This window comes from Chiloscyllium punctatum, chromosome 42, assembly GCF_047496795.1.
Source record: "Chiloscyllium punctatum isolate Juve2018m chromosome 42, sChiPun1.3, whole genome shotgun sequence".
Classification (NCBI taxonomy): Eukaryota; Metazoa; Chordata; class Chondrichthyes; order Orectolobiformes; family Hemiscylliidae; genus Chiloscyllium; species Chiloscyllium punctatum.
Genome location: NC_092780.1, coordinates 53,180,458 through 53,201,184, shown reverse-complemented (window position 1 = coordinate 53,201,184; position 20,727 = coordinate 53,180,458). Strand labels below are relative to the sequence as shown.

At 45.3% G+C, this 20,727-nt stretch overlaps 1 protein-coding gene across 1 annotated transcript in view; it reads right to left on the bottom strand.

Annotated features, from left to right (window-relative positions):
* Positions 1-18,360, bottom strand: part of LOC140465565 (probable G-protein coupled receptor 139) — a 34,282-nt gene extending 15,922 nt beyond the window's left edge. Inside the window, exon 1 of the mRNA XM_072561107.1 lies at positions 18,294-18,360. Within this exon, the coding sequence (XP_072417208.1) occupies positions 18,294-18,360 (67 nt within the window). The remainder of the gene's footprint in view (positions 1-18,293) is intronic.
* Between the last annotated feature and the right edge of the window lie 2,367 nt (positions 18,361-20,727).

Genomic DNA, 20,727 nt, shown 5'->3' with positions numbered 1-20,727 from the left:
ATGTGAACATAGGATGTATAGTTAGTAAGTTTGCAGATGACACCAAATTTGGAGGTTTATTGGACAGCAAAGAAAGTTGTCTCAGAGTACAATGGGATCTTACTCAGATGGCCAATGGGCTGAGGAATGGCAGATGGAGTTTAATTTAGATAAATGAGAGGTGTTGCACTTTGGAAAAGCAAATCAGAGCAGGAATTATACATTTAATCCTGGGGAGTGTTGCTGAACAAACAGAGTTTGGACAACAGGTTCATAGCTCCTTGAAAGTAAAGTTGCAGGTAGATAGGATAGTGAAGCAGGTATTTGATATGCTTTCTTTTATTATTCAGTGGAGGAGTAGAGAGGCCATGTTGCATCTGTAGAAATTTTCCCACCATCGCAAGCTTCCCCTCTGCGGGGCCTGCTCTTCGACACCACAGTTTTTTTTCTGCCAATGCATATTGGCAAGGGCAATTCTGGTCTCTTTCCTATTGGAAGGATGTTGTGAAATTTGAAAGAGTTCAGAAAAGATTGACAAAGATGTTGCCAGTGTTGGAGGATTTAAGCTATAGGGACAGGCTAAATAGGCTGGGGCTAAGAACAAAGAACTAAGAAAATTTACAGTCCAGGAACAGGCCCTTCGGCCCTCCAAGCCTGAGCTGATCCAAATCTACTGTCTCAACTTGTCATCCACTTCCTGAGCATCTGTATTCCTCGGCCCCCCACCTACTCATGCATCTGTCCAGACGCATCTGAAATGAATCTACCGTGCCGGCCTCTACCACCTCTTCTGGCAATGTCTTCCAGATACCCACCACCCTCTGTGTGAAGTACTTGCCGCATGTATCCCCCTTAACCTTTCCACTCTCACCTTGAAAGTGTGATCTCTCATTATTGAATCCTTCACCCTGGGAAAAAGCTTGTCTCTATCCACCCTGTGTATGCCATTTATGATTTTGTAAATCTCAATCAGGTCCCGCCTCAATCTCCTTTTTTCTAAGGAAATCAAACCTAACCTACTCAACCTCTCTTCATAGCTGGCACCTTCCATACTGGGCAACATCTTCGTAAACCGACTCTGCACCCTCTTCAAAGTTTCCACATCCTTTTGGTAATGTGGTGACCAGAACTGTACACAGTATTCTAAATGTGGCCGAACCAATGTCTTGTACAATTTTAACATGACTTGCCACCTCGTATACTCAATACCCCGTCCAATGAAGGCAAGCATATCATATGCCTTCTTGACCACTCCATCAACCTGTGCAGCAACCTTCAGGGTACAATGGACCTGCACTCCCAGATCTCTCTACCCATCAACTTCTCCCAAGGCTCTTCCGTTCAATGTATCATTCACTCTAGAATTAGTCTTGCCTAAATGCATCACCTCACATTTGCCTGGATTGAAATCCATTTGCCCCTTTTCCGCCCAACTCTCCAGTCTATCTATATCCTCCTGTATTCTTTGACAGTCCCTTATGCTTTCTGCTACTCCACCAATCTTTGTGTCATCTGGAAACTTGCTGAACATACCAACAGTGCCCTCTTACAGATCATTTATATATATTACAAACAACATTGGCACCAGCATTGACCCCTGTGGAACACCACTGGTCACCTTTCTCCATTTCGAGAAACTCCCTTCAACTACTACTCTCTGTCTCCTGTTGCTCAACCAGTTCTTTATCCACCCAGCTAGAACACCCTGCCTACCATATGACTTCACTTTCTCCATTAGTCTACCATGGGGAACCTTATCAAATGCCTTACTAAAGTCCATGTATATGACATCAACAGCTCTTCCTCCATCTATCAACTTGGTCACTTCCTCAAAGAACTCTATTAAATTAGTAAGGCACAACCTCCCCCGCACAAAACCATGTTACCTATCACTGAAAAGCCCATGCTTTTCTAAATATAAAAAGATCCTATCCCTTAGTACCCTCTCCAGCAACTTTCCCACCACTGACGTCAGGCTCACTGGTCTGTAGTTACCCGGAATATCCCTACTACCCTTCTTGTACAGGGGGACAGCATGTGTAACCCTCCAGTCCCCTGGCACCTCACCTGTATTTAAGGATGCCACAAAGATATCTGTCAGGGCCCCAGCTATTTCCCCTCTCGCCTCCCTTAGCAACCTGGGATAGATCCCATCCAGTCCTGGGGATTTGTCCACCTTAACCTCTAGCCTACCCAGCACATCTTCCCTACTTATGCCAACGTGATCCAGACTAATCAAATTTCTATCTCGAATCTCAACATTCATCATGTTCCTGTCCTCAGTGAACACTGATGCAAAGTAATCATTCGGAATCTCACCCATTCTCTCAGGTTCGACACACAGCCTTCCTTCCTTATCCTTTAGTGGACCAATCTTTTCTCTAGTTATCCGCTTGCTTCTTAGATAAGAATAAAATGCTTTGGGATTCTCCCTAGTTCTGCTCACTCAAGCTATTTCATGAACCCTTCTCGCCCGCTTGATTCCTTGTTTAAGATTTGTCCTACTATTCCGATATTCCTCCAGGGCCCATCCTGTTCTTAGCTGCCTAGACCTTATGTACGCTTCCCTTTTCCTCTTGGCTAGTCGTACAATTTCTCCTGTCATCCACGGTTCACGAATCTTGCCCTTGCTCTCCTTTGCCTTCAATGGGACATGTCTATCCTGCACTATTTTAACCTATCTTTGAAAGCCTCCCACATCTCAGATGTGGACTTCCCTTCAAATAGCTGTGTCCAATCCACATTTTCCAGCTCTTGCCTAATTTTGATATAATTGGCCTTGGCCCAGTTTAGTACTCTTCCCTTAGGACCACTCTCATCTGTAGTTTGAGCTTGCAGCACTTGCTGCTGGGGTCCTGAAGATGTGGAAGCTGTTTCTCCCTCTCTCTGTTCCAGCTACAAACTGAGAGTTCTCTTCTTGCTGCTCGAATTGGATGTGAGACAAATCTGTTTAACTGAATGTGCCTTTGTCAAGGGGTGTGGTTATGGGATGTTCCTAGATTGGAACAGGTAATTATTAATAGTTACTCCATCTATTATTTGGTTCTGGATTTGAATCAAGTTACACATGTAGCTTCTGTGCATGTGCTGCAGCTTCTGGCCAATGAGGGCCATTGTGTCCACAGCCCAGCCTGCTGCCCCTGGCCCTCCCTGTGCATCTGGATGAAGTCCCTGATTGTCAACACCACAGGCTCCTCTCCTGCCTGGGCCTGAGCAGGTACCCGGTGTCTGACCATCCTCCCAATGCCAGCCACCTGGGGCATGTCTCCCTCACCAACTGGGGAGCTCTCACCGTGAGCTGCTCACCAGATTGTGCTCCCGTGCTCTCTTAAAATTACAACATGTATTATGGACCTGACTGAATACCCTCAACATACAATAAGATGATAGACTAGACCTGAACTATTTTGTATTTGAAAGGTAAGTGTGAGATGTTGTGTTCCAGGTGCAATTGGATTGGGAAAACCAGATATGAAGCAAAACACACTTTATTTGTACACTATTGTTAAAAAGACAACAGAAGGAAGATAAAGAAAAGAACTGGCTCATGTGGACCGTCCATTTTGTAATAGACCCACCTTCCCCAGAACCGGTCTCAGTGTCCAACAAACCTGAACCCCTCCCTGCTACACCATCCCTCAAGTCACGTCCTCAACCTGCTTATTTTTTTTTTCATTTCTATGCTGGCCAGCACGGGGCTGTTTTCCCTGGAGCGTTGGAGGCTGAGGGGTGACATTACAGATGTTTATAAAATCATGAGGAGCATGGATAGGATAAACAGACAATGTCTTTTCCCTGGGGTTGGGAGCCCATTACTAGAGGGCATAGGTTTGAGGCACGGTGGCTCAGTGGTTAGCACTGCTGCCTCACAGCTCCAGGGTCCCAGGTTCGATTCCAGCCTCGTGCGACTGTCTGTGTGGAGTTTGCACATTCTCCCCGTGTCTGCGTGGGTTTCCTCCGGGTGCTCTGGTTTCTTCCCACAGTCCAAAGACGTGCAGGTTATGTGAATTGGTCATGCTAAATTGCCCGGAGTGCTCGGTGCATTAGTGAGGGGGAAATAGGTCTGGGTGGGTGACTCTTCGGAGGGTCAGTGTGGACTGGTTGGGCCGAAGGGCCTGTTTCCACACTGTAGGTAATCTAATCTCAAACAAAACTGGGTCTTTGAGGTAATAGCATAATGGAGAGCAAGCTAAATACAAAAACACATCAGTATGCTGATATGAAAGGAGTTTATTCCAAGTTGCTCAGATCAAATGGATGTTTCAATAATTAGAGACAAATACCAAATTCAGTGTTGAAGCAATTGTCTAAGAGACTCACTTGAACCACAGATTCTCCAGGGTAAGTGAAGGGGCAAGGGAAAGTCACATGAAATACAAATCAGTGTTTGCAGTAACCCTTTGCAGTGTCAGAATAAATCGATCGAGTTGGTAACAGTGTTTCCACATTCGGGAAATCGTTTACATCTGTTCCTGTTGGAGAATCTCAGTAAGAAATAGACAATGTTGATGCATTTCTCCTCATGTACTTATTTCTGAGCATCTTCCAACAATGGGAAACAGGGTTCTGCTCACACTGCATAAAATCCAGAAGTACAGACTGTTTCGTCAAATGGAACCATCAATCCACTCAAACATTGATTTCATTGTTGAACCAACTTATGTCAATCCACTGTGGCTTTATGTACCTTCTATACTGGCCGAAACGCACTGTATACGTAATCAGTACGATCATAGAGTCATAAAGTCATCGAGCTAGACAGCACAGAGACACACCCTTCAGCCCAAACTGGTCCGTGCTGACCAAACTGTCCATCCACGCTAACCCCATTTCCTTGTACTTGGCCCATTTCCTTTTAAACCATATGTATTTGTCCACGTGTCTTTTAAATGTTGTTCATGTACCCACCTAAACCACTTCCGCTGACAGCTCATTCCATATGCGTTCCACCCTCTTTGTAAAAATGTTGCCCCTCAGAATCCCTTTTACTCTTTCCCCTCTCACCTTAACCTGATGCTCTCTGGTCCTCGATTCCCCAACCCTGGGAAATAGAATGAGTTCATTCACCATATCCATGCCTCCCATGACCTTATATGTTTCTATAAGCTCCCCCCATTAATCTCCTCCATTCGAACGAAAAACAACTTAGCTTGTCCAACCTCTCCCTATAACTCAGACTATTGAGTCCTGGCAACATCCTTGTAAACCTTTTCAGCACTCTTTCCAGTTTAATAATGTCCTTCTTACAACAAGGTGACCAAAACTGAACATAATACTCCAAGTGCCACCTCACCAACATCCTGTACAACTACAACATAACTTCCCAACTTCCATCCTTAATGCCCTGACTGATGAAGGCCAGTGTGCCTAAAGCCTTCCTCCCACTGCCCTGTCTACATGGGACTCCACTTGCAGAGAACCATGTACCTGAACTCCAAGGTCCTTCTGTTCCACTACACTCCTTACGGCCCTACCATTCACCATGAAGCCCCTATCTTGATTTCACTTTCCACAATGCAAAACCTCACACTTATATTAAACTCTACTACTCTTTCTTGGCCCACTTCCCCAGCTGATCAAGGTCCTGCTGCAATTTCTGATCACCTTCCTCACTGTCCACGAAACCTCCTATTTTAGTGTCATCAATAAACTTACTAATCATGCCTTGTACATTCACACCCAGATCATTGATATCGATAACAAACAGTAATGGGCCAGCACTGACCCCTGAGGCACTCCACTAGTCACAGGCTCCAGTCTGACAAACATCCTTCCACTATTCCCCTCTTCTTCCTACTATCAAACCAATTGTGTATCCAAATTGTCAGTGTCCTCTGGATTCCATGTCATCTAACCTTCCAGAGCAGCCAAACATATGAGACCTTATCAAAGGCCTTACTGAAATCCACAGAGATTAGTTTACTGCCCTGCTCTCATCAACTTTCCTGGTCACACCATCAAGAAACTTTAACAAATTTGTGAGGCATGATCACCCACTCACAAAGCCATGTTGACCACTCCTAATCAAACCCTGTCTTTCCAAATACATGTATACCTTATCTCTCTAGAATATTCTAAAGTAATTTACCTCCCACAGATGTTAGGCTTACTGGGCCTTGGTTCCCAGGTTTTTCTTTGCAGTCCTTCTTGAATAATGGCACAACATTCACTACCCTCCAGTCTTCTGGGACCTCACCCATGGTTAACGATGATGAAAAAACATCAGCCAATTTCTTCTCTAGCTTTTTGCAGTGTTCTTGTATAAATCTGATCATGACCTGGAGTTTTATCCTTCTTCATATATTCTAACACATCCAACACCACCTCCCCAAGATAGCACCACTAACTTCCCCATGTTACCAAGTCTTTATGTCTTTCTCCATGGTAAACACGGAGGAGAAATATTCATTGGGGACCTCACCTCCTGTGGTTCTATACGTACATGTCCACTTTCGTCATTGAAGGGCCCTGTTCCTCTCCCTGGTTATTCTTTTTCCTTTAATATACTTAGAGAACCTCTTTGGATTCACGCTAATTCTCTCAGCCAAGGCATCTCATGTTCCTTTCTTGCCCTCCTGATTTCCTTCTTCAATAAACTCCTCTATCCCCTATATACCTGCTGGGATTCCCTTGATCCCAGTTTCCTTGTACCTGAGCCATACCTTGTTCTTTCTTCTGGTCAAAGTCTCAATATCTCTTGTCATCCAGGGTTCCCTATTCTTGCCAACCTTACCCTTAGATATTGATTCCCATTCCCTCTAGTGTATGGCCTTTTATTGTATTTTATTGTTTCCAAAGACCCAGAGTTGGTACAGTTCCACATTGAACGATACTGCCAGTAATTAATTATCTCTTGAAACAAAGAATCGTACAATGCAGAAATGGCTCTGGGTCTAATGAATTCATACTGCCAAAAATGTACAATAAACTGAATTAGTCCCACTTTCCTGCATTAGTCCCACTTTCCTGCATTAGTCCCACTTTCCTGCATTAGTCCCATAGCCTAGAATATTATGACATTTTCAGTGCACATCCGAGTAATTTTTAAAGGTTGTGAGGTTTCCTGAGTGAACTCCCTCCCAGGCATTGTATTTCAGACTCCCACGCCCTCTGTGTGACAATGTTTCCCTGAAATCCTCTCTAAACCTCCTGATTTTCATTTTAAAATGATGCCCCTTGTTATTGACTCTTTGCCTAAAGGGGAACAGCTACTCTCACCCCACCCTGTTCATGCCCTTCACAATCTTCCACACGTCTATCACACCTCCCTCAAACTTCTCTTCTCTAAAGAAAACAACTCGAGCTGAGCCAGCCTCTCTTCATAGCCGAAATGCTCCATTCCAGGCAGCATCCTGGTGAATCTCCTGTGACCCCTCCCCAGTGTAATCACTTCCTTCCTGTAGTGCAGCAAGAAGAACTGTAGACAGTACTCCAGTTATGGTCGCACCAAAGAGTCATACAACATGGAAACAGACTCTTCAGTCCAATCAGTTCATGTCAAACATAATCCCAAACTAAACTCGTCCCGCCTGCCTGCTCCTGGCCCATACATCTCCAAACATTTCCTATTCATGTACTGATCCAAGTGTCTTTTAAACATTGTAACTGTGACCACAGCCACCACTTCCTCAGAAAGTTCATTTCACAATCAAACCACCTTCTGTGTCAATACTTTGTCTGTCATATCTTGTTTTTAAATTTCTCTTTGCTCACCCTAAAAATGTGCCCTTCAGTTTTGAAATCTCTCACTCTAGGGAATGGACATCTACCATTAACCCTATCTATCATCCTGATGATTTTATAAACCTCTATAAGGTCACCTCTCAATGCTCTTGAGCTCCAATGAGAAAAGTCCCAGTCTCTCCAGACTTTCTTTATACCTCAAGCCTTTCACATTTGGCAACATCCCTGTGAATCTCTTCTGAACCCTCTCTTGCTGAATAATATCTTCCCTATAACAGACCAACCCAAGAACTGGAAACAGGAGAGACCTCAGTCATGTTCAGTGCAACTTCAACATGACTTTCCAACACTTATACTCAAAGAACTCAGCAATGAAGGGAAATGTGCAAAACGCCTTTTTAATCACTTTATCTATTTGTGATGTCAACTTCAATGAATCATGTACCTGACCCCCAGGTCCCCCTGTTCAACAACACTACCCAAGGCTGTATAATTAATTGTATAGATCCTGCCCCTGTTTGTTATAACAAAATGCAATATATTACGTTTATCCAAATTGAACTCCTTCTACCATTTTTCAGCCGATTGACCAATTTAAAAATCGATGGAAAATATTCACTTTTGATCTTTCCTATATACACGGGTTTAATCCAAAGGCAATCTTTTTGATCTTTAAGAGGCCCTACCCTCTCTCTAGTTACCCTTTTACTATTAATGTCCTTGTAAAATTTCTTTGAATTATCATTAACCTTATTTACTAATGTAATTGCATATTCCCTTTTTGCTTTCATATTTTCCTTTGTCAGAATGCCATAACACCCTTTGTTTTGATTAAGAGATTCATTTGAACCAAGTTGTCTATATCGAAGATTCTCTTTTATTCTTGACCAGAACCTCTTTATTACCCCATTGTTTCTTAATCTTACAAACCTTACCCTTCACTCTCACAGGAACATCATTCCTCTGAACTCCCGTCATCACAATCTTCACAGCCTCCCACTTGTTTAAAGTCCTGTTACCTGTGAGCAATCTACACCAATCAACTTTTGAAAGTTCTTGTCTCATAGCACTAAAAGTTGTTTTTCTGTAATTAAGATTTTAACTTTGATACAAGGCTTAGCTTTCTCCATAACCATTTAAAAACAAATAGAGTTATCATCACTGGAACGAAAATGTCTCCCTCCTTTCACTTCAGTCACCTGCCCTGCATTCTTGCCCAAAAGAAGGTCTAATTTTGTTCCTCCTCCAGTCGGAGCAGCCACATATTGATGAAGAAAATTTTCTTGAATTCATTTGACAAATCCTTCACCATCCAAACCCTTAACACTGTGGTAGCCCCAGTCAATGTTTGGAAAATTAAACTCTCCTTTTGTTACAACCTTATTAAGCATATATACATACATCGGAGATGTCCCCACATGTTGGTTTCTCAATTTCTCTCTGACTATTGTGCACAGGGAAGCTACCAATTGATCTTTCTTATCTTACTTATAACTTTTTACCCATGTATTTTCACTGGATGATTTCTCACAAATATCTTCTCTCGTTACAGCAGCAATGCTTCTTTAATCAAAGATGCCACTCCCCCTCCTTTCCTGTCTTCCTTTCTATTCTTACTATAGCATCTGAAACCTGGAACACTGTCTGCCAGTTCAGTCCCTCGCTCAGTCAACTTTTTATAACAGCTGTGATGTCCCAGTCCCATGTTCCTAAACATGCCCTGAGTTCATCAGCCTTACCTGGAAGACCCCTTGCACTGAAATAAATGCTATTTAATTCTTTACAGGTGCTCTGTACTCTGACTTTTTCTTCTCTTTCTTTCCTAATTGACTTGAACCTTTCACATTTAGAACCATCCTCATCAATCTTTCTATTTACACAGCTCCTTTGAATTCCTCCACACCCCGCACCACCTCTCTCTCACAGTATAAATCTCGCTTAATGGAGCTAGTAAATCTCCCGCTAAGATATTGTCCTTTTCCAGTTCAAGTTAAAACAAGCCTTTTTGAACTGGTCTTTTCTGTCCCAGAAGACATTCCAACTGTCCAAAAACCTAAATGCCTGGGGGCGATCGCCTAGTGGTATTATCGCATGACTGTTAATCCAGAAACCCAGAATAATGCTCTGGGGACCTGGGTTCGAATCTCGACATGGCAGATGGCGGAATTTGAATTTAATAAAACAAATCTGGGAGTAAGTGTCAACTGATGACCATGAAACCATTGTCAATTGTTGGAAAAACCCACCTGGTTCACTAATGTCCTTAGGGAAGGAAATCGGCCATCCTTACCTGGTCTGGCCTACATGTGACTCCAGAGTTTTATCAATGTGGTTGACTCTCAGCTGCCTCTGAAATGGCCTCACAAGCCACTCAGTTGTGTCAATCGCTAGAAAGTCACAATAAAGAAATGAAACTGGACGAACCAACTGGCATCAACCTTGGAACCGGAGAAGACAACGGCAAAAGCACAAACAGCCCTGTCGAACATGCAAAGTCCTTACCAACATCTGGGGGCTACTGCCAAAATTGGGAGAGCTGTTTCACAGACTCCTCAAGTTAAATCCTGATATAGTCATTCTTTCAGAATCATACCTTACAGGTAACACCCCAGACACCAACATTACCATCTCTGGATATGTCCCATCCCACACAGGACAGATCCAGCAGAGGGGCTAGCACAGTGGGCAGCACGGTGGCACAGTGGTTAGCACTGCTGCCTCACAGCGCCAGAGACCTGGGTTCAATTCCCGCCTCAGGCAACTGACTGTGTGGAGTTTGCACATTCTCCCCGTGTCTGCGTGGGTTTCCTCCGGGTGCTCCGGTTTCCTCCCACAGTCCAAAGATGTGCAGGTCAGGTGAATTGGCCATGCTAAATTGCCCGTAGTGTTAGGTAAGGGGTAAATGTAGGGGTATGGGTGGGTTGCGCTTCGGCGGGGCGGTGTGGACTTGTTGGGCCGAAGGGCCTGTTTCTACACTGTAAGTAATCTAATCTAATCAATCAGGAGGGAGTTGTCCTGGGAGTCCTTGACATCAACTCTGGACCCCTTGAAGTCTCATGGCTTCAGGTTAAACATGGGCAAGGAAACCTCTTACAGGTTACCACATACTTTCTTCCTTTGGCTGATGAATCAATACTGTTCCAAGTTGAACAACACTTGGAGGAAGCACTGAGGGTGGCAAGGGCACAGGATGTGCTCTGGGTGGGGGGATTTCAAAGTCCTCCACCAAGAGTGGCTCAGTAGCAGCATGACTGATCGAGCTGGTCGGGTCCTAAAAGATATAACTGCTAGACTGGGTCTGCAGCAGGTGGTGAAGGAACCAGCAAGAGGGAAAAACATTCTTGCCTTCATCCTTACCAATCTGCCAGCTGCAGATGCATCTGTCCATGACAGTATTGGTAAAAGTGACCACCGCACTATCCTTGTGGAGATAAAGTCCCACCTTCACATTGAGAATAACCTCCATTGTGTTGTGCGGCACTATCACCATGCTAATTGGGTCAGACTTCAAACTGCTAGTCTTGATCTAGCAGCTCAAGACTGGGCATCGATGAGGTGCTGTGGGCCATCACCAGCAGCACAGTTGTACTCCAGCACAACCTGTAACCTCATGGTCCAGCATATCTCCCACTCAACCACTACCATCTAACCAGGGGATCAACCCTGGTTCAATGGAGAGTGCATGAGGGGAAGCCAAGAGCAGGACCAGTCATACCTGAAGATGAGATGTCAGCTTGGTGAAGCTACCAAACAGGACGACCTGTGTGCCAAACGGTATAAACAGCAAGTGATAAACAGAGCTAAGCGATCCCACAACCAATACATCAGATCTAAGCTCTGCAGTCCTTCCACATCCAGTCGTGAATGATGATGGACAATTAAACAACTCACTGGAGGACCAGGCTCCACAAATATCCCCATCCTCAGTGATGGAGTAGCCCAGCACATCAAAAGATAAGGCTGACGCATTCACAGCAACCTTCAGTCAGAAGTGCCGAGAGGTGAATCCATCACCAGCTCCTCCAGTGGTCCCCAGTATCACAGATACAGTCTCCAGCCAATTTGATTCATTCCACGTGATATCAAGAAACAGTTGTAGGCACTGGAAACTACAAAGGCAATGGGCCCTAATAACATTCTATCAATAGTACTGAAGACTTGTGCTCCACAACTTGCCGCTCCCCTAGCCAAGCTGTTCCAGTACAGTTACAACACTGGCATCTACCCCACAATGTGGAACATTGCTCAGGTATGTCCTGCACACAAAAAAACAGGACAAGTCCATCCCGGCCAATTACCACCCAATCGTCAGTAACGTGATGGAAGGGGTCATCGACAGTGCTACCAAGCAGCACCTGCTCAGCAATAGCCTGCTCAGTGACTCCCAGTTTGGTTTCACCAGGGTCACTCAACCAGGACCTCATTACAGCCTTGGGTGAAACATGGACAAAAAGAGCTGAATTTCAGAGGGATGGGGAGAGGGACAGCCCTTGACATCAAGACTGCATTTGATTGAGCATGGCATCAAGGAGTCCTGGTAAAACTGGAATCAATGGGTATCGGGGCAAACTCTCTGCTGGTCAGAGTCATACCTGGTACACAAGAAGATGGTTGTGGTTGTGGAGGGTCAGACATCTCACCTCCAGGACACCTCTGCAGGAGTCCCTCAAGGTATAGTGCTGGGCCCAACCATCTTCAACTGCTTCATCAATGACCTTCCTTCTGTCATAAGATCAGAAGTGGGGATGTTTGCTGATGATTGCACAGTGTTCAGCATCATTCACGACTCCTCAAATACTGAAGCAGTCTGTGGTCAAACGCAACAAGATCTGGACAATATCCAGGCTTAGGCCAACAAGAGGCAAGTCACATTCGCGCCATACCATTGCCAGACAATGACCATCACCAATAAGAGACACTCTAACAATTGCACATTGATATTCAACGGTATTACCATTACTGAACCCCCCCCACTGTCAACATTCTTGGGGTTACCATTGACCAGAAACTCAACCGAACTCACCACAGAAACACAGTGGCCACAAAGGCAGGTCGGGGGTAAGGAAACTGCGGTGAGTAACTCACCTCCTGACACCCCAAAGTCTATCCATCATCTACAAGGCACAAGTCAGGAGTGTGATGGACTACTCCCCACTTGCCTGGATGGGTGCATCTCCAACAATACTCAAGAAGCTTGACACCATCCAGGACAAACCAACCTGCTTGATAGGCACCACACCTACAAATATTCAATCCCCCCACCACCGGTGCTCAGTAACAGCAGTGTGTACTATCTACAACATGCACTGCAGAAATTCACCAGGGATTCTTAGACAGCACCTTCCAAACTGAGGACCACTTGCATCTGGAAGGACAAGGGCAGCAGGTACTTGGGAATACCACCCCCTGTAGGTTCCCCTCCAAGCCACTCACCATCCTGACTTGGAAATATACCATTGTTCCTTCACAGCCTTTGTGTCAAAATCCTGGGATTCCCTCCCTTCCAGCATTGTGGGCCCACCCACAGCAAGTGGACTGCAGCGTTTCAAGAAGGCAGCTCTCCACCACCTTCTCAAGGGCAAATAAGGATGGGCTATTAATGCTGCCCAGCCAGTGATACCCAAGATCCACCAATGAATTTTTAAAAAATCACTGAACAATATACCAGCTCTTCAGCCATTGGTTTATCTGCTTTAACCTTTTTGTTCTTTCCCTCGTTCGAGGTTGGCATCAGAGCTAAACGAGAGACTGCTACTTTTAAGATTCTGTTTTTTAATCTTCTTCCTAACCTCTTATATTACCTCCATAAAATTTATGTTAGGCAGTGTTTGACAGAATTAAAAGAATTATTGTTATAGGGGACTCTCCTGTCAGGAGAAAACAACAGGATCTTTTCCCGAAAAATGGCATAACTCCAAATGTGTGCAATCATTTCTGGCTTCTCAACCTTACATTTATCTGTATGCTTGATATGTTCAGAGAGGTCTTTTATCCTAGCACCAGGAAAGTGACATACTATCCAAAATTTAAGCTCACTGGCACAGAATCTCCATTGTCTCTTTCTCCTGACAGGGGAGTCTCTTCGAAAATAATTCTTTTAAATTTTGTCAAACGCTGCCTAACGTAAGTATCATTCCTATTGTCCAATAACTGACAGCCCCTGCTATTTTCTTCTGACAGACTGTACCTTTCAACAGTACCCAAAACTGATTATTTATCAGGATTAGTGGTGCTGGAAGAGCACAGCAGTTCAGGCAGCATCCGAGGAGCAGTAAAATCGACGTTTCGGGCAAAAGCCCTTCATCAGGAATAGAGGCAGTGTGCCTGAAGCGTGGAGAGATAAGCTAGAGGAGGGTGGGGGTTGAGGAGAGAGAAGCAGAGAGTAAAATAGGTGAGTGGGAGACGGGATGAAGGTAATAGGTCGGTGGGGTGGATGGTTGGAGTGGATAGTTGGAAAAGAAGATAGGCAGGTAGGACAAGTCATGGGGACAGTGCTGAGCTGGAAGTTTGCAACTCGGGTGAGGTGGGGGAAGGGGAAATGAGGAAACAGTTGAAGTCCAAATTGATGCCCTGGGGTTGAAGTGTTCCGAGGCAGAAGATGAGGCGTTCTTCCTCCAGGCGTCTGGTGGTGAGGGAGCGGCGGTGAAGGAGGCCCAGGACCTCCATGTCCTCAGCAGAGTGGGAGGGGGAGTTGAAATGTTGGGCCACAGGGCGGTGTAGATGATTTGTGCGGGTCCCAGAGATGTTCCCTAAAGCGCTCTGCTAGGAGATATCCAGTCTCCCCAATGTAGAGGAGATTGCATCGGGAGCAACGGATACAATAAATGATATTGGTGGATGTGCAGGTACAACTTTGATGGATGTGGAAGGCTCCTTTAGGGCCAAAGGTAGAGGTGAGGGAGGAGGTGTGGGCACAGGTTTTACAGTTCCTGCGGTTGCAGGGGAAAGTGCCAGAATGGGAGGGTGGGTCATGGGGGGTGTGGACCTGACCAGGTAGTCACGGAGGGAACGGTCTTTGCGGAAGGCGGAAAGGGGTGGGGAGGGAAATATATCCCTGGTGGTGGGGTCTGTTTGGAGGTGGCGGAAATGTCGGCGGATGATTTGGTTTATGCGAAGGTTGGTAGGGTGGAAGGTGAGCACCAGGGGCGTTCTGTCCTTGTTACGCTTGGAGGGGTGGGGTCTGAGGGCGGATGTGTGGGATGTGGACGCGATGCGTTGGAGGGCATCTTTAATCACGTGGGAAGGGAAATTGCGGTCTCTAAAGAAGGAGGCCATCTGGTGTGTTCTATGGTGGAACTGGTCCTCCTGGGAGCAGATACGGCAGAGGCGGAGGAATTGGGAATACGGGATGGCATTTTTGCAAGAGGTAGGGTGGGAAGAGGTGTAATCCAGGTAGTTGTGGGAGTCGGTGGGTTTGTAAAAAATGTCAGTGTCAAGTCGGTCATCGTTAATCGAGATGGAGAGGTCCAGGAAGGGGAGGGAGGTGTCAAAGATGGTCCAGGTAAATTTAAGGTCAGGGTGGAATGTGTTGGTGAAGTTGATGAATTGCTCAACCTCCTCACGGGAGCACGAGGTGGCGCCACTGCCTTCATCAATGTAGCGGAGGAAGTGGTGGGGAGTGATGCCGGTGTAATTACGGAAGATGGACTTTTCTATATAGCCAACAAAGAGATAGGCATAGCTGGGGCCCATACGTGTGCCCATGGCTACCCCTTTGATCTGGAGGAAGTGGGAGGATTCGAAGGAGAAATTGTTAAGTGTGAGGACCAGTTCAGCCAAACAAATGAGAGTGTCGATGGAAGGGTACTGTTGGGGACGTTGGGAGATGAAGAAATGGAGGGCTTGGAGGCCCTGGTCATGGCGGATGGAGGTGTAGAGGGATTGGATATCCATGGTGAAGATGAGATGTTGGGGGCCGGGGAAACGGAAGTCTTGGAGGAGGTGGAGGGCGTGGGTGGTGCCTCGAACGTATGTGGGGAGTTCCTGGACTAGGGGGGATAGGACAGTGTCAAGGTAGGTAGAAATTAGTTCAGTGGGGCAGGAGCATGCTGAGGCAATGAGTTGGCCAGGTTGATCAGGCTTATGGATCTTGGGAAGGAGGTAGAACCGGGCAGTGCAGGGTTCCTGGACTATGAGGTTGGAAGCTGTGGGTGGGAGATCTCCTGAGGTGATGAGGTTCTGTATGGTCTGGGAGATGATGGTTTGGTGATGGGGGGTGGGGTCATGGTCGAGAGGGCGGTAGGAAGAGGTGTCCTCGAGTTGACGTTTGGCTTCAGCGATGTAGAGATCAGTGCACCAGACTACCACTGCGCCCCCTTTATCCGCTGGCTTGATGGTGAGGTCAGGATTAGAGCAGAGGGATTGGAGGGCTGCGCGTTGTGAGGGTGAGAGGTTGGAGTGGGGGAGGGGGGTAGACAGGTTGAGGTGGTTAATGTCCCGGCGGCAGTTGGAAATGAAGAGGTCGAGGGCGGGTATTAGGCCTGCGCAGGGTGTCCAGGTGGATGCAGTGTGTTGGAGGTGGGCGAAGGGGTCCTCGGAAGGTGGGCGGGAATATTTATTCAGTCGAGGAATAGCCACCAATAACATTTGAACTAACTGCTTACTTTCCTGACAGTCACCCATCTGACTGACCCTACTGGGTAATCATTTTTGAAATCTATTAGCTATCTCACTCTGTGTCTCTTTCTGCTCACAGTAACGTTAAGCCTAAAAAAGCAACTTTCAAAACACCTTGTACATATAACAAACTCACTTTCAATACCTACAGAAAGTAATGTTAAAAGTGCAAAACAACTTAAAAAGAAAGCCGATCATTTCAATCTTTCATCAACCACTTTATATCATTAACTGAATTAAAATGACTCCTCTTCAATAAGTTTTTGAAACAAAATTCTTCTCCAGAGTTGAACACATGTCGGACCCTCCAAAATGAAAACACAATTCCATCTAAAAAAACGTACTCAGTTAATCAAAAAAAACCTATTATAATGTGGAGAAAGAGCTGCAAATTTTTCTATAAATTCTGTGTTACGATCGAGCCCTCCACTATCACCTGATGAAGGAGTGTCGCTCCGAAAGCTAGTGTGCTTCCAATTAAACCTGTTGGACTATAACCTAGTGTTGTGTGATTTTTAACTTTGGAGAAAGAACCTCTTCTTAAAATGTGTATAGTCGTTTTTTTTGGATATTTCTCGGTGAAGCAACCAATGGTCAGCCAATCACTGTAAGCCTTTGAAGAGCTGGGAAAGAGAAGGTCTGTTTGAAAACAAATCATAATTTTTTTTAATGTTTACATTTTAAAGAAACAAAATGAATAAAAATCTTATATTGTTGAAATATGACTATAATAAAACTATATCAATCTGTAAGGAAGCCTGCAATCTCAGGAGCAACTGCAAGATCCATACTGTGCATCCAGCCATGTACAGCTCCAATATCATCTCCCTGCTCTTATAATCTATACCGTGACTGATAAAGGCAAGTGTCCTTTATGCCTTCTCAATAACCCTCTTCACCTGTCCTGGTCCTTTCTTGGGTCTGTGTACAACCCCCCCCCCAAGATCCCTCTGTTCCTCTGAGCTTCCGAGCATCCTTCCATTCATTGAGTATTCTCTTGTCTTGTTCCTTTTTCCAAAGTGCATCATTTCACATTTGCCAGAATGAAATTAGGCTAGCATGGTGTTTCAGTGGTTAGCACTGCTGCCACACAGCACCAGGGACCCCAGTTCAATTCCAGCCTTAGGTGACAGTCTGTATGGAGTTTGCACATTCTCCCCATGGCCGCGTGGGTTTCCTCCGGCTGCCTCCCACAAGTGAAACATGAGCAGGTCAGGTGAATTAGCCAGAAGTTGCCCAAAGTGTTTGGTGCATAAATGTAGGGTAAGAGGGTAGGAGTATAGGTCTGGGTGGGTTACGCTTCGGAGGATCGGTCTGGTCTTGTTGGGCCAAATGGCTTGTTTCCACACTGTAGGGAATCTAATCTGAAGTGACACTGACCTCCCCATCTGACCAACTCCTCTGTATGTTCCTCTCTCCTCCTCACTGTCAACGACCCAGAGTCGAAGAGGGTGGTGCTGGAAAAGCACAGCCAGTCAGACAGCATCTGAGGAGCAGGAGGATTGAGGTTTCGGGCAGAAGTCCTTCATCAAGTACCCAGCCAAGCTCTGTGTCATTCACAAAGTGATTTGTTATTGTCACTCTCCTCCAATAGCGTACAGTCTCCTCTACATTATTAATGGGCATCACAAAATATACAAAAGGGTGACAAAATATTCAGCTTGTTGAATGACCTACACCCAGTGTTCTGTTACTCTGACTTCATCTAATATCTTCCTTCAGAGAGTTTCCCTTCTCTAAGGCCTGATTCAATATCACACAATGTTCCACTAAAGGCAATATCTTTGTAATGTGTGGAGTTTTTGAGTTATAAGCAGAGGTTTCTTATCAATTGAAGATATAAAGAATGAAGAAAGTATTTATTCCGGATATCTGATCAACCAAATGATTTCACTGAGACAGTGTTTCTGTAACAGTGACCAAATTAGTCGAATGGAACATGAACAGTTCAAGAATAAAACCCGGTAGCATCTTACACACAGGTTTGTGTAATATCAATAGTTACCATGACTTACCAGTGACACCCGTAATGGCAAGTATCATGTAGAATACTTTGTCAATAATCCCAAATGTTTCAAGCATTTTCGAAAGTATTTTGCTCTTTGTGCTGCAGGCAATTCTCTCTTTAAACTCTGCGCTGTTGAATTCTCAAGGCCTTTAATTTATAGCCTTTGGGAGGGAGTCCCAACATGGGGATAGTAAGATTGCAACATCACTCAACTTCTGTAAAAAAAACAATATTGTGACACAATGTTCCATCCATATTGTGATAAATATATTTAACGCTGTGACTCATGTACCATCTCTATTCACAAGAATTCAGTTGTCGAAATGTGAAGATTTATTTGGCCAATAATTACGATATCCATGCGATCTACCCCGTCCCATCTGCAAACCTCACATTGTTTCACTGGACTGGACCCATTCAGTGATTATACCCCAAATGTGTGATGCCAAATTCCAAGGTGATGCAATTGCCCTCCAGGATGTGGTTAAACTGCGGATTGATGAGGAGAATTTATGATACTATTTCATGTGGAATGCAGCCAATAAAGAATTTGAAATGAATTCAAGTAACACCAATATATACACAGTCAAAATCAAGTCTAGTATCTCAAGTCAATACACAAGGTTACAACGACACACACAGCAATAATAACACTGCCTCCAACTGATAGAGAAGCTGACACAGAGTCTGTAACAATTACTGGTCCTGTATCTGATGCAGAAATGGCAACACATGTAGATTGACCACCCATTACAAACCTGCAAATGATATACCAGTCACCACCCCTCCAACTGATACAGCCCAGTGACCTGCAGAACGAGGGGGAGAACAATAGTGGGAGGAAAGTTAATAGTGAGGGGTAGAGACTGACATTTCCTCAGTTGCAGATGGTGTTCTGGCTCTCTCTGAGGTCAGAGCCAAGGACATCACAACTGCAGGACACTCTTTTGGCAGTGTCTGTAGTGTGTCGCAGGGTGATGGTCCTGGATGTAGGTTTGCTCGCTGAGCTGGAAGGTTCATTTCCAGACGTTTCGTCACCCTACTAATTAACACCTTCAGTGGGCCTTCGGGTGAAGCACTGTTGATGATTCCTGCTTTCTATTTGTATGTTTGGGTTTCTTTGGGTTGGTAGCCAATTGAGCCTGCTGGACCATTCAATATGATCACTCCTGATGATCCAAATCAATAGCCTGTTCCTGTTTGTTCCTACACGGCTTTGATGGAATCACCCCCAAGTGTCATATCCAACTTCTTCCTGAAATCAAACAACATCTTGGCTTTGACACAGAGGGCAGACCGTGTATGGAATGAACTTTCTGGGGAAGGGGTGGGTGGGAGCACAGTTACAAGATTTAAAAGACACTTGGATAAGTACATGAACAGGAAGGGGTTTGGAGGGCTATGGGCCAGGAGCAGGCCGGTGGGACTAGTTTAATTTGGGATTATGGCCAATATGGACAAAATAGGAGGAAGGGTCTATTTCCATGTTCTAAGACTCTATGACTGCTTTCTGACATAGCAAATCAGAGTTAGTACATCTCCCAGGTATCTGTATGTGTGTATCTGTGCATACGTGTAGCTTGGCGTATGTGTTTTTGTGTGTGCATGTGTCTCTTTGGGTGAGGGTCTATGTGCTTATGTGTGTTTCGCTTTGGATGTGAATCTGTGTGCCTGTGTGTGTGTGCCTCTTTGGATGTGAATCTGTGTGCCTGTGTGTGTGTGTCTCTTTGGGTGTGAGTCTGTGTGCCTGTGTGTGTGTCTCTTTGGGTGTGAGTCTGTGTGCCTGTGTGTGTCTCTTTGGGTGTGTGCCTGTGTGCCTGTGTGCGTGTCTCTTTGAGTGTGGGTCTGTGTGCCTGTGTGTGTGTCTCTTTGGATGTGAGTCTGTGTTGCCTGTGAGTGTGTGTCTTTCGGTGTGGGTCTGTGTGCCTGTGTGTGTTTCTCTTTGGGTGTGGGTCTTTTTGTCTCTGTGTTTCTTTTTGTGTGTGTGCCTGTGTGCCTGTGTGTGAGTCTGCATGACTGTGTGTGTGTGTGTGTGTGTGTGTGCGTGTGCGTGTGTGTGTGTGTGTGGTGTGCCTGTTTCTGTGCTTCTTAGATTGTGTGTCTGAGCATCTGTGTCAGTTTCTCTTTGAATGTGAATCTGTGTCCCTGTGTGTCTCTTTAGGTATGAGCCTAGGTGCCTATGTGTGTTCCTCTTTGGGTGTGAATCTGCGTGCCTCTGTGTGTTTGTCTTTGTTTGTGAGTCTGTGTGCCTGTGTCTGTGTCTCTTTGGGTGTGTGTCAATGTGCCTGTATGTGTGTCTCTCAGGGTGTGGGTCCGTGTGCCTGTGTGTGTGTCTCTTTGGGTGTGAGTCTGTGTGCCTGTGTGTGTGTCTCTCAGGGTGAGGGTCCGTGTGCCTGTGTGTGTGTCTCTTTGGGTGTGAGTCCGTGTGCCTGTGTGTGTGT